The sequence below is a fragment of the Coturnix japonica genome, chromosome 10, assembly GCF_054131305.1.
Source record: "Coturnix japonica strain WE chromosome 10, WE-NBRP24, whole genome shotgun sequence".
Taxonomy (NCBI): Eukaryota; Metazoa; Chordata; class Aves; order Galliformes; family Phasianidae; genus Coturnix; species Coturnix japonica.
The window spans coordinates 15,006,884-15,022,074 of record NC_140672.1 but is presented as its reverse complement, the minus strand read 5'-3'; the positions used below and the strand labels follow the sequence as shown (position 1 = coordinate 15,022,074).

Genomic DNA, 15,191 nt, shown 5'->3' with positions numbered 1-15,191 from the left:
TCATTAATCTAAAAGAGAAATAACCAGTTTGAGTAGGAATTAGAGGAGATGTTCTACCTTTGGAACCATAGCCTGTAGATAAGTGATAGTTTGTTCCTTGTGTATATTCAGGTTCAGCAATTCCACGGTATTTGGTTATTTCTTTTCTTTTTTCCCCCCTCTCCTTTAAACTGCAACTAGCAGCTTTACGCTTTCGTAAGTATGGGGTTAAATGTCTATATCTTGATTTTTACTTTTATATTGTAATCTCTACTCTTCTTTATGTCTTGTTGATGCAATGTTTTCGTTCCAAGAAATATAGAAAACTTTTGAATCACTCCCAATAAGTGAAGACCACATGCAAATTAATTAATCTGTTCAAAAGCTACCTAAACGTTAGAATATCTGGAAAAATTGATTACTTAATAAACTATCTATTGGCTACTTATGTAATACAACCTTTTCTGTGTGTTACAGACTTTGAAATGCAGATGATTAAATTGGATGAGTCTGTTGAGCAACTTAAAGAAGCAACTGAGGTAACTTTATCAAGATGTTGTGTAAAATTGTTTTAATTAATTAATTAATTAATACCAACTTGTGGTAGCTTAAAATGCAATTCCAGTAGGCTCAATTAATAGATTTCTTACTGAGCTTAGCTTAACTGAATTTGCCTTTAATGCATTGTGTAATTCAGCTACTTAACACTACATTAGAAACTGATGACTGAATTTTTTTTATTTTTTATTTCCAATCTCAATCAAGGTGCAGAAAGATGACATTATTACAGAGCTACATACTTAAAATCTCATTTAGAAGAAAAAGTAAAAGATTATGTGAGTTTTACACATCTCCGTATCCTTATACAAAAAAAAGAAAAACACTAATTCTATGCTTGTAATCAACACATTTTTGGAAAACTGATTTTCTGTATGTAGCTGGTACTCGCTTGAAATTGTAAACAATTCAAATTTATCTGAAGGTAGTTGTTGTTAACACAACAAAAATATCAGCGTGTTCCACTAACTCCTGCCTCACACTCCTACATCAGAGGAAGAGCAACAGTAAAAGTATGTTGAGTAGAGTTGGAAGTACAAGTATGAATGGTCAGGATATCTCCACGTTCTATGCAGTCCATAAAACTTTATCCTGACTAATGTACTGCGAGCTACTGAATATGTGAAGACTAGCTTGATTAAGTATGTGTGCATACCACTTCTGGTGGTTTTTGTTCATTTTTTGATGTTTGGTAGCCTGAAGTAGCTCTGAAAACATTTATAGTTAATTCTGTCACTCAGATCTCTAACCTTGTAAGCTTAGCAACTTGACCCTTCTTAGTCTTTGACTGTCTGCATCACTGCAACTTAGTATTTCCATGGTATTAAAGCTGACTGTGATGAGTAGTCATGTCCTCACCTATTACTTCTTCCAAGAACAAGGCTCCAACTCTATCTGTGAGATTGTGTGGCCTGAACACTTCTGAGGCTTTTCTTTTCATAAGCTACTAAAGATGAATAATCAGTCCTTGGCAGTGCCAGCATGGCTTAACAATCGTCATCTTGTAAGTAAGGAAGCTTCACTTGTGGTCAAGGACACAATCTAAACTATGCGTGACAGAGCTGACTAAGCTTTAAGGTTGGATTATATCTGTCACGATGAAAGTGATTTTAGCAGCTTAGCAGAAGTGTGATGTGATGAACTTGTATGAGAGCTGACCATTTGCTCTTTGACCATGTTTGTAATTTTGTTGACTTCTTGGAAACAGGAAATTCTTTGATAAACCGGTAAACTCTTGATTGTGTGCAAGTCTTTTACTTTGTAACCTGCTAGGCTCTTGCTTTCCCTTGTATACTCTACCGAGTATTGCACTTGTCATTATCTGAAGGTGTACTTGTTCTGTATGCTATTGAGATTTGCAACTGATGTCTATAGAGTCACCAGGTAAATATTTTAGCTGTATGGTTTTGTGTAAATATTTGCCTACAGAAGATGACTGAGACTTAAGTGCTCCTTTTGTTAAGCTTCAGTGTAACTGATCTTATATCAATACAGGAAAAGACTACCTACCACTTAACTACCATTAAAGCAGAACCGGCAGAAGAGAACACTAATAAAGGAACTGAAAGCAGCCAATTTTCAGTGCTTTCAGTTAAAGCACTGAAACAAGAGAAAACTGAGTTGGAAGTGGGAAGAAAGCGCAGTAGTGATGAAGATAAGCCTACTGTGGAAGAGCCACCTCCAAAGAAAGGTACAGTTTCTTCCATCGTTGAACAGGGTGTCTTCCAAAACAATAAATTGCTTCCTATTCCGGATAGGAAGCAAAAGGCTGTGAAGCGCGTACCTTATGGTATAAGGAGAAAAGCCACTGTGTTAAACTGTAAATAGAAGTAACTGTTATGTAAATATCCCTTTTTCAGAAGGTCCTATGCTGTTCATTTTTGAATGCTTAAGAATAAAAGTTTTTTGCACTATTTTTTTCCTTTTTGCTGCTTTTTCCTCATCTGTTGATGCACTTGCAGATTTGGTAATAGTTTTAAAGCAGTTTCTTTAGGATTGTTTCAACTGCTGTTGCTGATCTTCTGAGTAGCATCAGCTGCTCAAGTGCTTTTTTTTGTTTGTTTGTTTTGTTTTTCCTGAAGCAACTATCAAAATTGTTGACGACCTGCTAATTGCTCGCTCATGGGCAATATTTGAGCAAAATGGTTTGGATAAGCTCTGATGCATTTAACTTCACTTCTGGGCACAGCTGAGCATCAGTGTTCCTAGAATTACGGAAGGCATATACTATAATGTGTATAGTATATTATACAATATAGAAGTATTCCCTTCTATAATGTAGAAGGGAAAATCTAAAACTTAGCTGTAGTCCCTTCCTTTCTTGTATTCCTCTTGCAAAATATGTGCAAGGGAGAAAGTCAAGGCCTTCTTTGGATGAGATGCTGTTCTTGGATGATTTGTCCCTGCTGCCTTTATTTGGCATAAATATTGAATCCTAATGTGACCACTGAATGGCATCACATATAAGCATCTTACCAGAGACTGAGGGAGGGATGTGGACTCCTCCATACTCCAAATAGTAGTGGGTTTGTTATAATCATATGACCAAAGCTCTCATTTAAAAATTAATGACAGCAATGCTCCACATAGGAATTAAAATGGGTAGCTGATAGTCACAATGTCAGCATGAAGTTTTCTGTTAAGAAGTACTGAGTATTCAATCATGTTAAAATTTTCTTCTATTTGTGAGTATTAATACCGTCCAATTTCAAAAACCGCTTAATATATATTCTTTAGCTATGTTAAATATACACAGTAGAACAATGAGCACAGGTATGTTGTGCTGGTTCTTTTGTAGAATTAGTTATATAAGTAGCACGAGCAAAAGTGTTTTAGGAGATGCTAGGTTATCTCAGCTTCAAGTTCAGGGTATTTACACCATTCTCTGAGCTTTTAGGTCTTGTTTCCTATGCTCTGTAATAATGCTTTTTCCCTACTTCCTCTGTAAGGAGCTTCTAGACTGAACATTACACATCTTCTCCCTAGTCTTATTTATCTTGCTTTAGTGCTTGCTTGTTGTTTTCAGCATAAAGTGTTTAGATTACTTATAAATCATATTCCCCTCACTAGTGTTGCTGGGAGCAGCAGTCAAAACCCAAAACCTGGTTTGGGGTGGAATATGCCACTGCTGTTTCTTCAGTATGACTTTTAAATCAGTTGAGGGCTGTATATAAAACTCCTTAGATGAGTTAAGAGGCTGTTTCCATGCAGTACATGTGAATCTGTATGTAATGCAGGCTGCACGTGGGCGCTATAAAATTCTGCATTTCTGTAGTTGTAGTAATAAAAGGACTGTACAAGAATCACCATGGAATATATTGTTGTGGTGACCCAATCCCTAGTAAGTCTTGACTTATATTTATTTTTTTTAATACTTAAAGTATGCATATTATGGAATGGACATAACTGGATTCTAAAGCAATGATGAAATACAGCAGAAGTCGCTTTTGATAGAAAGAAAATGCATGTGATTTTAGCTAATTGCTCACCAGTTAAAGAAAAAAACAGCCCCAAGCTAATGGAATATTTATGGAAACTTGAATCTGCAAATTTGTACAACTTTATGAGTGAACTTTATATGCAAAAGAGTAAGTGTGGACAGAAGTAGGAATCCTCATATTTTGTTTAGAGATCAACTGAATAAGAGAGACAGATATCAACACTTAAGTGATCAACTTGTCCAGGGTTTTATCTTTCTTTTGAAAGTAAGAGGACTGTGAGTTGGAATGAAATTTCTTAGAGAACTGTTTATCTACCATTTAGATGTAGATGGAGTGATTCCTGGCTGCCTTATAGGGATTGCTGAAGCAGGGAAGATAGAAAGAATATAGCTGTGAATTATCTATCTCGTTCCCATGTTTCTTAGATCTAATAAGATTTTCTACTGGTGTGTTGTGTAAGGTTTGAGTAGTGCCATGGTAAAAGTGTTCTTCCAGACTGAAAACCTTTTGCTGTTAATTCTGTATAGAAATCTGAGGCACCTGATTACGTGTTCAGAGGACTTTAATTCCTTCACTAGTATCAAATACTATGTGATGTGAGGGTATGGCTTGCATATTACGACAGTTTTTCACTTAGAAGTTGCTACTTGGTGTTGTGAACTGCTATGTAATAATGATTTTAATCAATCTGAGCTACATTCCTTTTCCCTTTTTTTTTGGTTTGTTTGTTTGTTTGTTTTACAGTAGTTGTAAATGAGAGAAAGAAAAAGAACACTGTAGAGCAAAGGACAATTGAACACATGAAACAAAAGTGCTCCGCGTACCGAAAGGAAGTACTAGCACTGAGGGAAAGAACTGAAATCTTGGAACGTCATTTAGCTGTGCTTGAAGAACAATGCAGAAGAGAAAAAAATAAAAAAGAAGATTTCAGTAAGCAGGTAACAAGCCTGCGTATTGAGCTTTCTTTTTCTGAAGAAACAGCTGATGCCCTCCGTGAACAAATTCTGCAGGGTCAAGCTGACTATCGGGGAATTGCTTCTGAACTGGATGAACAGAAATCTATAAATATGACACTTGAAAACAAAAATGCCCAACTAACTAACAACATAGAAGTTGCCAAAGAATATATAATTGATAAAGTGTCACAAGTAAAAGAAATGCGGACCAAATTAGATGAATTATACAAATGTCACTTAGAGTTTCATGCCATCGGTACTGACTTTGTCAGTGTAAAGGATTCCTCAGACTGTGAAAAAGATGAGCCAGGGACATCTCAAATTAGTTCTGCATGCATTCAGTCAAAGACTTCTTCCATCTCAGATCTTGTGCAGGACCTCTCCTTTAACTATAGTCTTGAAAAGATTTGGGAAGTATGCAGAAGTATTGTTGATGTTTCCTCACAAAAAAGTCAGCACATCAAAGCACTGCTTCAAGACAATGAAAACCTAAAGGTGGGACTGAATAATGCTGAAAATCATAATCGTCAACTTGTAATGAAGCTATGTGAGATTACAACTCACACTAGTCAGGAAGATGATCTTGTGAATCAGTTACATGAGCAAATAGAAAAGAAAACTCAGGAGTTTGAAGAAAAGACTGCAGAAGATCAGAGAGTGATTGCAAAACTTCAGGAGGAAGTTGCCAACTGTGAGGTAAAAATAAGAGAGCTTGAATATCTCCTGGAGGCTTCCAAGACAATGGAAGACAATGTGTCAAAACTCAATGAATTACTTAAAGAAAAAGAATCTATTATTGTTAATCTAGAGACAGTTACAGCAACTCTGCAGGAGAAGTCTGCAAATGCAGACAAAAAGTTTGAAGAGTTAAGTAGCAAAGAAGCAAATCTGATTCAAGAAGTTATGCAGCTTAAAAACAGCTTGGAGCAGATGAAACACTCTCTTCGGGAAAAGGAAAAGAGTGAGATGGAGAAAGTGCAACGTATAGAATCGTAAGTAACCACTGAGTTAACTTAGAGCCCTTTGAGAATGAACTAGAGTTAAAAATAGTTAATGGGAACATCCCTTCGACTTAATGCATCTGCATGCTTATCAATGGCCAAACTACTACTTTAGGATGCTTTGGTATGCTACTTGAGTTCCAAGGGAAAACAGGAGTGTGCAAGGAAATAAAGAATAATATGGGGATTGCTGGTGGTTTTGTTGTACATCCCTCAGAATAGCATCTGAATAATTTATTGCTTCAGCATCTGATTATGAGAAGCAAGCTGAAATTCAAAAGTAATTGTTTAAATCTTGTCACTGGTCTAGATAGATTTAAGAGTCTATTTACAAATAGAAACCAACAGGCAGGGCATGGATTAAGCTGTAATTGCTGTTTCCATGAGATGTGTAACAGTAATGTTCTTTGTCTCTTTATTTTTAACATAAGGCTAGATAATATTCTTTCTGAGAGTTCTGCCCTTGTACTGAATTTGAAAAAAGATTTGCAGAGGAAAGAAGAAGAGTATGCAGATCTAAAAGACAAACATTCTGATGCCGAGAAACAAATTCAGCAACTACAAAGCGAGGTTTGTAGTCAACTGAGCTATTTTTTTCTGTAAGATTATGCTTGGCTTTCTGCTGTTAAAACTTCTCAAACTTTAACTATGAAGCTGGAAATTTCACACTAGTGTGGCTAGCAGCAAATCTTAGGTAAAGTTGCCATTGAAGCTCTAGAGGGAACCAGAAGTTAAAACATGGTTTCGCATAGATAATGAACAGAGGAAAGTAAAGTTGGTTGGTAGTCTGGAATAAGGTTAGTGAAGAGAATAGCTAATCTGCCTCTGGAGGGGACTTGTTATTATCTCTACGTTACTGGTGACTTGCCATTGGTATCCTTGGTAACTCCAAAGCCTAAAACCTAAGTCTTGTGAAAAACGCTGATAAGTGGGAAGAAGAATGCTATTTACTTGAAGAGAAATAGACTAATTTCCAGAGGCTCTTTAATATAAGCATGTATATTTTTTTTCTTCAATTTCAGCTTCAGTGATGTTAATAGTTAAAATTAAATTATTAAACAAGTAGATATTTTAAAACCCATTTTGCAGGATCTTAGTCTGAAAGTTTATTGGGTGTGCTTGGGTTGGAAAATTGAAGCTTAAAAATGAATTCATGTCTTCCTTGGTAACCTTGCACTTGCTGTCGTTTTCCTACTCAGCACTTGTTTGTGAATTCCTCTTTATTTAACAAAGAAGTATTTGGCCAGGTTGGATTACAGAAGTCTTTTAATGAACCGTGAGCTGTGCTTACATTACAGGTGTCCACGATGCGTTCTGTGGAGGAATCCCTCAGGAACAAGATGGAAGAACTTTAAAGGATTAATAACCAGTTTTAGGATGAGCTGGATTATAAAGACCATACTATCCAACAACTTAAACAGGTATTTTTCTTGCTCTTAATTTTTATTAAATGAATGATGCAGGTTTTCCAAGCAACAGGAAAAAGGTCAAAAAAAAATTAAAAAATTGGAGCAAAATGAAAGTGGCCAACTGAAATTAGTGGTAAACCATGAAAGATATTCAAATAATTAGTCACTACAGAGCACTGGCAGATTGCTTTAAATACAATAATCTGCATAGTAAATACATATATAATACATGCATATAACCTGATCTTGTTGAGTGACATCATGATATGTTAATTGAAATGTCTTACCATAAATTCTTTTTATCAGCTTGAGTCCTTATTTATGCTTTATGAAAAACTTATTAATTCTAGGCTGTCTGAAAGATTCTGCTTGTTTTTACTCTGTATGCTTTTCTTTCAACATGAAATATAGGAGCTGGTGGAAACTGAGAGGATGGAAGATATCTCCAAAGACTATGACCAACTATGTGACGGTCAGCCATTATTTGTGTGTGTGTGTGTGTGTGGAATATCCGTGTAAATGTTGTCACATTGCTAATGACTTTGAGTCTTCTGTGTTTCGATTTTAAAACATATCTGCATATATTTGTATGTAAATATTTCAATGGAGATGCTCTATTTCTTTTAAAAGTGCTTTTGGTCATGGGAGAATCTTGATTTGAGAATAACGGGAGCTAGTAGGGAGTTCATCTGTAAATTTTCAAACCTTCAGATCTGTGTGCAAGGGATAGAACAATTGAAGTTATGCGGATGGCATTAGAAGAACAAGAGGTAACGCAGTTTGAACAAGATGAAATGCTTCAAGCTCAGTTAGAAGAGAACCAAAAATTAGCTTCAGGTAATCTTTCCAGGGAAAGGGAGCAGGGATGCAAAAGGGGTTTAGACGTACTGTGATAGCCACTTCCATTTTCATGTGACTGTTACTTAGGCATTAACGTTCCATAGTAAACAACAACTCTCTTGTAGTTAAAGGCTTCTGTTATTTCTTTATGTCTGTAGCAGATAAAACCGAAGCTGCTTTAGTAAAAAGTCATTGGTGTGGTATTTCAAATATATATTTGAAATGATATGCTATCTAACCTCATTTTGTGTATTGAGTAGAACTGATTGCATGGAAACACAAATACAGTGAACTGGAATACCAGAGCAATAGTGACTGGCAGCAAAAGAACAACAAAAGTGATGAGGCAAATTTGAATGAAAACAGTACAGAATTAATAAAGCTGCAAAAAGAGCTGGAGGTAACTTAACTTCAAAGTTGTAACTTGATAAAGTAAACTGTTATATTGATTACAGAAACTTCCTGTAAAAGCTGCAGTGCAACATGCAATAGGGACCAGGTGCAGCTTTTTTGTGGTACGTTAAGAATGGCATCACTGATGCCCCCATAGTATAGGAAGTGTAGCCTTCCCTACATTATGCTGCCATGAGCAGTGCTTCTTTTGCTGGCCTCTGAACAGTTAGTTGTCTTATCCCATCTGATGTTATTTTTTGTTGTTGTTTGTTTGTTTTTTTAAATAAAAGTAATGGGCTGGCAGTGGGAGTTTTCTAAGTGAGTATACAATAGGTTACATCCACTCTGTTAGTGGAATGGTTCTGAACTTCTTTCCTCCTTCACCTTGAGTAAGCTTATTCATGATATTTTTTTTAATGCACAGAGCCAATTCCCTTTTTCAAGAAGAGGGGAAAGTTGAGCATTCATTGCTTCATTCTATACCACGTCAATGTGCTATAAGCAGAGTATACTTATACAATTGTTGTTTGCAAGAAAGGAATACTAACTCAAAGCAAAGTGTAACTTACGGAGTATTTGTCAAAACTGTTTTCTGTTAGTTGTTTGGGCAACTAATATAAGCTATCGAAATCATCATCTAACTTTATCACCAGGAAGCCTTTTTTGTTGGGCTGCGGGTCTACTAATTTTCCTTGGTTAAAAGACTTTTATTTTTTCCAAGCAGTTTCTCAGGTGCTCTGTCCTATATATGAGAATGTCTGCCAGTAGGTTTGATAGGAAAGGAGACTACTCCTACAGTGTAAACTATGTTGCTTTTCTTTGTCTTTCAACCCTGAAGGAGCTGCAAGTTTTTCTACAACTGCTGCAAGGCAGCGTAAAGTGTTAGAAGTTTTTAAGTTAAAAGAGTTTTTCTTATACTGACTTTTGGTGTAAGTTCTGTAAAGCTTGTGTGAACATTTATAAAGAAAAAGAGATGTTTTATGGAGGCTCTGCAGTCTGAATAAGAAATACTGGAAATGATTATTTTTTAATGGAAAAGAACTAATGATTATCCAATACCTGCCTTTGGGAATATTCTGTAGTAAAAACTGCTAATGTTTCTGTTATCTTGCAGAAACAAGTCTATTTAATGATGACCTGGCTTTTAAGACTTTTATTCCTTAATGACTCACTATTTCATTTTTGGTTTCTTTGAAATAGGAAAGTGAGACTAAGTATCAAACTGATAGAAAAAAGTGGCTGGAGGAGAAAGAAGAGCTCCTAAATCAGATAAAAGAAGCTGAGAATCTTCGCAACAAAGAAATGAAACAATTTGCTGAGGACCGACAACATATATCATAGATCATACATTTACTAAGACTGTAAAACGGTGCTAACTACCGAAGTGTTAGAACAGTTCAGTGTGTAGTAGGTGATGTTCACTGTTCATCTGTTCTTCTTTTAGGAAAGACTTGTTGCCCAGCTGGAGGAAAAGGACCGTAATCTTCAAAAGTGGCGTGAGGAGAGAGATCAGTTAGTTGAAGCTTTGGAAAAACAGCTCAAAACTTTGGCTTCTAATGTCATACAAAAAGAGACAGAAATAGCAGAACTGAGACAATCTGCCTTAAAGGATTCAAGCAAGGTCAGCTCTCCTTTCCTCCTTCCTGATTAGCTACCCATAAATTCTGTAAGACTCCTGTACCTGCTCTTTGTATTCTGGGTGTGGTTCTGTTCTTGAACACTGTTGTATTGATATCATGTGCAACTAACCAAAAAAAGCACCAGCTTTTATTTTTGTTCTTCAGAAACAGAATTTCTGTTAATTACTAAAATTTCAATTTTTTCAGTAGTTCAGATAAGCAGATATCAGTTTGATGCTTATGATCCTACAATCAGACTGGACATCTGTAGCTTTTTCTGATAATTCACAGCATTTCCGGATCCCAAGCTAGGCTCAATACTCAGACAGTAGTTCTGTCTCAGGTTTCTTACTTTCTTTGCTTTCTCTGAGGTAGTATCTACAATGGCATGAAAAGACAGAAGGGGACGTGGAGAGAGATTAAGGGAAGCATCAAAAAGCAGAGGGGGGATGATCTCTGGAAGTTGCATTTCTTATTTCAACATCCAGCTTTTAATCAGGATAGCCAATCTAAGCCGTAGCATAGAATTTCAGAAGCTAAACAGAAGACTAAATGAGTTGTGCTCTTTTGAGAATGTTTGGATTCACTTTCTCTGAGAAGAAAGATGTTCTCATAGCAAAACTTCCCCTACAACTGCCGACTTTCTCACAGTACCGAGGATTTGGGAACAAATAAATGCTCGGGTTATTATATCTTAAGGGAGATGAAGGCTGAAGCACATAAGTAAAATAGAAGAATCAAAATATATTGTATTACAACTTCCCAGGCAATTCTGTGACTACTGCACTTGTAACAGTGACCGTACAAATCCGTGAAATGTTACTGTTCTTGAATAGTTAAGTGTTCTAGCCTGCAATTCTAAAACTGATGCTACTAAGTAATTGCAATACTGCTTGTGTGTGTTAATTCCTTTTGCCAATCCCACAACTCAGCAGTTTTTACTGTTTATTAGGATAATGCAACTGTGATAGAAGAGTTAAGAAAAGAACTGGCTGACAAAGATGACTTTATAAAGGAATTAAAACAACGCATTAACCACAGTAGCCCTCAGACTTTGCCAGAAATACCTTTACTTGAAGAAAGATAAAGTAGAAGGAATGACTCTGTAAATGAAAAGGTATGATTATATTTATAGAAAGTCAGTAGTTAACATCTTGTTAACCCCTTTTTGTTCTTCTGTTTTCCTAGGAGATACTGGAGCTAGAATCATTTTTCTTAGCATATAGTCCTTTAACTGCATATTCAGTGATGAGTACTTGTTGGTTCTTTTTGTCTTCCACTCAAACATGAGCTCTCATCTTCTCAAAAGTATTTTATTTACTAGAACACCATCTCTCTGTGTACATTATGGAACTTTTCCATGCAGTTTTCCATGTATTCGTATGTGGATGCTGAAGATTAAGCAGAGGTTTAGCCTTTGGTGTTCTAACATAGCAGCTGTGAGCGTGCAGAGTATGGGGGGAATGGATGACAAAACGACCAGCGTTACAGATTTTGTCCCTAAATAATGTCTCGCTTTCTCTCTTTTGGAGGCAGAATACTGCCTGAGACTGTTAGTGAGACCCAGTAGGGTGTATCTGAAGATCACACAATGAATAGATGTTACTACCTTCCCACACTTGTGCTGTGTTTCAGCTTACGTGTTCATGTGGCGTCTGAGCTTGAGGTTTTACACTGTAACTTTAGAAAACTCGAGATATTTTGGAGGTCTAATGCATAGCCTAATCTTTACTCCTTTTAAATATTTACAGCCTAGGAAACAACAAAGCAAAACTAAAACTGGAGAAAGTATTCCATTAAGATGCAAAGCTGAAGACAATTATTTGTCACCTCCATGTACTAGGAGCCTCACTTCATTAAATGAATCTGAGGTTAGTATGAAACTTCAGATCTGAAAATGTTGTGATTGTATTGCTTTTGATAAGGAATGAGTAGGAAAAGATCTCATGTTCTCTAAACAATTCCCAAGTTTTAATTTATTTATCCCTTTCAAGGTGATCAGATCACCTGTTTTTATAGCCTTTGATAGGAATAAAAGCTGTTGAAACAATTGTGTGATGCATTTTTGTCAGGTGCTGTTGAAAACTCTCCTCATGTTAATGCTTATGAAGTGGCTCATGATTAGATAAGTTACTTGGAAAAAATTCATGGAGCCACTGAAACGGGCACAGCAAATTGAACTTATTTTCTTCCTCTGCAGGATTTCTGGATATTGTTTTGTTAGCAGATGATGTTAATCATTCCTATATAAGTTTTTAATTGCTAACTTTCATAAAATAGCAGTTACATATATTTTAAAAACAAAGTATTTATTAACCAACTTAATTCTTGGAAATAGAGTGGGTGGTGATACTCCATTCAGATTCTTAGCAGAGCCTGATAAAGTGGCTCTGACTACTTTTTGTCTTTCTACAATTAAAAAAAGCATTAAAAACTAGCACTAAAAAATGCTATTTCTACCTCAGTAAAGTAGTTGAAGAATTTAATTAATGAACTGCTTTAATGAACAAAACTAGTAGCCAAGCTCAGTGATAATGGTTTAAGAGAAGGGAATTTCTCTTAACTCCATTGTGTATTTTCTTTGAAACCTGTAGACATAAATCAGCTTTTTAGACATCATGAGATGTCTAATACTGATATCTTAATGTCCTGTTTTTATAATTGAATGCTTATTTATTATCTGATTTACAGTGGAATAGTTACCACTAGCAAATACTTCCCTACTATTAGCAAAGGTGTTTAAAGTGTTCACTTTTGTGACATCAATTGTTCTTTCCAAAAGAATCATGGCTGAAACTTGTCTTATTTTCCCAGGATTTTGTGAAAAGTGAGAACACGAAAAATACAAAATCTGTCATGGCTTTTAATTCACCCTCTGCAAGTGACGAGAAAATGGTTGGTTTTTGTTCTAGTTTTGAAGCTAGCTTGGGACTTCCTGTAATTGTGTGGTCACACGAAAGAAGCAGTGTCTTATCCTTATGTGTATACCTGAATGGGAATCTTACATGCTTATGAGCTCTTCCTATTAAATTCCATAAGCTAACCAAAGGGCAAGTCAGTCTGTCCCCAGAGCGTGTAATGGCTGTACTGTGTAATGATTTGGAGGGAAGGATATTGCACACTGAATAGTTGGGAAGAGAAGCTTTAGTGTATTATCGTGTGCTTTTGTAAGTGAAGCCCTTGTATTAAACTAAGGTTCATATCATTAATATGCATGGCAGTTATTAAAAACAGATGTTCACATGTGATAGCAGTATCCTTGGCATGGTCAGAGTATGAGTAGTAGATTTTTCCCATCTGTTGTCTTCTGTTTTGTATGTTTGTTTATTTTATGTAATTAGAACAGCTTATGTAAGAAACAACTCCACAGCTTGGGAGCTACTTTTAAAGAAACTACTGCCTTATTAAGAAACTTTAAGAAACGTATGCCTTGAAATAGCTGAGATTTTGACAACTCCCTAAAGGGTATCAAATTGTCTGCATTACTTGCCGTTGTGGTATCATCAGCAGAATGAACAGAGGTGTCAGTAGTAAAGCTCAAAATGTCAACTTAAAATAACGTTGAACTAAAATGAAGTTTAAACAATGCTCTTGTTTCACATGTTCACATCTCTGTTGAACAGAAATCCGGAAAAGACTACTTCCTGAGAAAGCGAGTACATGCTTCAAGACTGACTAAAAAGAAGGATGAAACACTGCAAAAAGTTGGAGATTTTATTCAAAGCTCTCCTTCTATTATACACTCTAAAGGTTGGTGTAGAATAAGTTTTATTCCATGTTTTCTAGACATTGTAGAATGGCTTGTTTCTGCTGTAGGCTATTAATGTATGTGTTCTTAGAGAACTTGTCTGCCATGTTAAGTTGTCCTTTGATTTATGAAGTAAATGCATTTATTCGTCTCTTCAGAGATTCATTATTACATTTGTGAAAACCTACAAGTATACAGAGAAAGTTGGTTCTGTCTTGTGCTTCTGTCAGCACGAAAGTTAGGCCTGTTGTTTAACTCCTGCTGAAGTTTCTGACTTCCAGCGACTTCTGAGCCATGATTGTCTTTCATACTCCATTTTAATGCGTGCTTTAATCTGCCGTACCTGAACCTATAAACTGTTTCAGCTATAGAAGCAATAAAGAGCCTCGATGAACAAATACAATTTCTGAGTATTTTCACTTAAATTTAACGTGTCGTTTATAAACCAAGTTTGGTACGAAGCTTTTTTTGCATTCATTGATTTAAAGACTCACAAAACCTGTAAGTTGATTGGTTTATGTATCAAAACAAATTTCTTCTAGCCAAGAAGCTGATGTCAGCAGTAAGTTCTCCTAAATCAAACGAGCCTGAAAGTCTCGAAGAAGGAGAGACCAAGCCAAAACGATGCAAAAGGAAGCTGTATTCCACTCTCGTTTCTGGCCCTCTAGATATACCTGCTTCTTCGGTAAGCGATTATACTGTAGTCTTGGCTTAAAATAAACTACTAAGGAGTCCAAACAGACTGGAGGTTTCATCTATTTGCAGGAGGAGGTTGAAAGTACTGAGGTATTTCTTTATTCTACCAAGTCATTCTTGTTGGTCTTCCTGCTGTTCTGTTTTAGTTTGTCCTCAAAGGTCTCTTTGTTTGGCTGGCTTACAGTACAGGATTTTGTACATTCTCCATATTTGTTCCTTGTGATTAAGCTGCATTAAAATGATCTCGGTATCCCATAGTTTTCTGAATAAAATATAATAAGCAAATGCCATTCTGAAATCCATTTAGGGGAAGAAATATGTTTGCGTGGGTCAAGAGGAGCTTGTCAGTCTTGTGTGAAAAGATGAGTAACTTTTGAAATGTTTTCTTCAGGAATCTGAGGAACAAAAGAAGGAAAGTGATCATCTGATCATCAAGCAACGGCTGAGATCCAGAACAGCTAAAAAACCTTGAAGAAGCATGTTTGTTCCCCTTTCTCAGGACATACTTTTATCGTATTATTAAAACTGGTTGTTAATAAACAGTAACTGTTA

The 15,191-nt window shown here is 36.0% G+C and overlaps 1 protein-coding gene across 4 annotated transcripts; it reads left to right on the top strand.

Moving 5' to 3' along the window:
- The first annotated feature begins 460 nt into the window (after positions 1-460).
- Positions 461-15,191, top strand: LOC146759437 (uncharacterized). 4 transcript variants are annotated; one of them, XM_085510653.1, is made up of 13 exons: positions 461-518; positions 2,032-2,227; positions 4,725-5,925; positions 6,366-6,504; positions 7,233-7,355; positions 7,755-7,815; positions 8,055-8,180; positions 8,444-8,583; positions 9,777-10,197; positions 11,947-12,066; positions 13,819-13,945; positions 14,486-14,628; positions 15,031-15,191. In XM_085510653.1, the coding sequence occupies exons 1-5, from the start codon at positions 465-467 to the stop codon at positions 7,287-7,289; spliced, it is 1,647 nt and encodes a 548-aa protein (XP_085366779.1). In that variant the 5' UTR covers positions 461-464; the 3' UTR covers positions 7,290-7,355; positions 7,755-7,815; positions 8,055-8,180; positions 8,444-8,583; positions 9,777-10,197; positions 11,947-12,066; positions 13,819-13,945; positions 14,486-14,628; positions 15,031-15,191. The 4 variants fall into 4 exon arrangements, with proteins under 4 accessions (XP_085366779.1, XP_085366776.1, XP_085366778.1 ...); XM_085510650.1 differs by having other exon boundaries at positions 4,722-5,925; XM_085510652.1 differs by lacking the exon at positions 8,055-8,180 and having other exon boundaries at positions 4,722-5,925.